This window comes from Anneissia japonica, unplaced genomic scaffold (assembly GCF_011630105.1).
Source record: "Anneissia japonica isolate Jap-2015-1 unplaced genomic scaffold, ASM1163010v1 scaffold560_len657749_cov147, whole genome shotgun sequence".
Lineage (NCBI taxonomy): Eukaryota > Metazoa > Echinodermata > Crinoidea > Comatulida > Comatulidae > Anneissia > Anneissia japonica.
In genome coordinates, this window is record NW_022754288.1 from 311,688 (window position 1) to 314,008 (window position 2,321).

At 38.7% G+C, this 2,321-nt stretch overlaps 1 protein-coding gene across 2 annotated transcripts in view; it reads right to left on the bottom strand.

Annotated features, from left to right (window-relative positions):
- The window catches only part of LOC117123177 (solute carrier organic anion transporter family member 5A1-like), a 26,380-nt gene that overhangs the window by 7,411 nt on the left and 16,648 nt on the right, over positions 1-2,321 (bottom strand). For both annotated transcript variants that reach the window (XM_033269029.1, XM_033269028.1), the window contains exon 3: positions 1,026-1,190. In XM_033269029.1, the coding sequence (XP_033124920.1) occupies positions 1,026-1,190 (165 nt within the window). The remainder of the gene's footprint in view (positions 1-1,025; positions 1,191-2,321) is intronic.

The following is a 2,321-nucleotide window of genomic DNA, read 5'->3' on the forward strand; positions in this document are numbered from 1 at the left end:
TGGGGATGGGGGTTGTGTGGCGTTATACACCTCGTAAAGGTCATTTGCTTACTAGTAGTAGCTTCCCCAACTTACTATACAAAAGGGACAGATGCAGATTTGTATATTTGTATTAATATTTGTACTTATTGTGTAATGGAGTGTATTTGGTGGTATTTGAATCTGTTTAACCATGAAGCCTCCGTGGACTAATGGTTATGACGCTCGCCTTGACAGCGAGAGGTCGCAGGTTCGAGTCCCGCCAGAGGCATTTTATTACACAATTTCTTTATTCATTTATTTACAGGACTACATTCGTTGAGAGCTATGCTACACGATGTATTATTATGTCCTTTATTCGAACACCGTATTTACTTTCTTTCATCATTTACGTATATAATTTAACAGTGTTAACGGCTATCTTGATTTATATTACAGCATATGGAATTATTTGTTTCTAGCCGTACTTATTGTGTAATGGAGTGTATTTGGTGGTATTTGAATCTGTTTAACCATGAAGCCTCCGTGGTCTAATGGTTATGACGCTCGCCTTGACAGCGAGAGGTCGCAGGTTCGAGTCCCGCCAGAGGCATAAAAAAGAAAGAAAGAAAAAGAAAAAATGATAGCCCAGAATGCCTTAAATGTTATTTTCAGGCGTCTAGAACACAAAAATGTCGCGGGGGCATTCCCCCGGACCCCCTAGGAGTGTGTTGTCTCGATCGGCCCAACTTTCGGCCCTCCCTTTTGGATATCTCTGCATCCGCCCCTGGAATACTCTGCCTGGCCTCTCTTATAAGTCTGTGCCTATATATTATTGGATGATATATTATTATTACTTTTATCATTAAAATTATCAACATTTACTAAATCTTCTTAAAGTCCTCTCTTTATCACCATCATCACTATTTTCGTCGAGTTGATAGAGTTTTAACAGTTTTGTTTTAATCTAAAATGCATGGCACATTAATGTTATACACAATAAAACAAAAACGTTCTCGATTAATTTAAACAACCTCGAACATGTAATCTTAAAATGAATGACTCACCTGTTATAATATTTGCTTTAGACGATGTGGTACCATATTGTATTTCGAGCAACTTAGGCATAAAATACACGAACCCTGTAACAATGGATAATTCCAATGAGGCTACTACGTTAACCAGCATATATGTGGGATTGGTAAAAAGACGTTTCAACGCTTGCAGGAATTCTATGTATAAAAAGGAAAAAGAATGTTTAAAAGTTCTAATGCTCTTATAATGTAACTAAATGCAATACACACGACAGCGTGACACAGAATGCATGTCAGATGCCCAATAGTGTATCTGGAGTATTGACAAGGAGTTTGAGGAGGTCAGTGTTAGGGGGAGGGGGAAAGTGTTAAGACGAAGTAGCTGCTTAGACTTTTAACTAGACCTACACTTTAAAAAAAAAAAAGAACCAGTAAAAATGTGCCCAGGGGAGAAGGGAGACGTAGCACCTCTGTTTGACAAAAACGGCGATCCCCTTGACCCCTGTGTCCCTGTTTTCCCAGTCCTGGGTCCTGGAAATAGGCTATATTATTATCATGGTGGGGGGGGGGGGGGAGGGAGTAGGCATAGGCCTATGGATGTTTTCAGTAAAAAGAAAATTGAAAGTTTTTACACAGACACTGTACTGAGATTCGAGCAGCAACAAAAAACAATTTAAGCGATACACTCCGGGCTCGTGCGTAACCAGGTTCATGGAAGGGGAGTTTTCTATGATTCGACATCGGATGTTCACGCATTTGGTTCTGGTTCTGGCATTTGTGAATAGGCCTACATAAACCACTTCGACTGAGGCTTACTTTACCTCTAGCCCTTTTGGTTCACTGTTACAACCCTAGGGCCTATTCAATATTTGGTTATGTACTTATTACACAAGGAAAAGCCATTATTCTTTCTAAATGTTCATAAATAACTTATTAAAAACAAATGGATCAAATATCATACACTACCGTTGTATAATGTGCATTTGGTAGGCCAACTTAATACAGGTATAATGAAACAGAAACTAGTTAAAACCAGAAATAAGCTTAATCTAAATTCAGTGGCGTCACGTAGACGTGGGGCCCTGAGCAAGACAAACAGAGGCCCATGTGGTGACGAGTTACTGTATTGAAAGCGTGAAACAAACAATCGCAACATTATGCTGGGCCCAGGGTCCACGTAGGGTTCCAGTCAAGAGTCTAGTAGGGGTAAATCCAATGGCACGGATGACGAGCGGATTTCCCTTTATTTATTTATTATTATAAAGGTTATTTCATTTTATTTTAATTTTCTTTTTTTTAAACGTTTGTTTTATATATATATATATATAT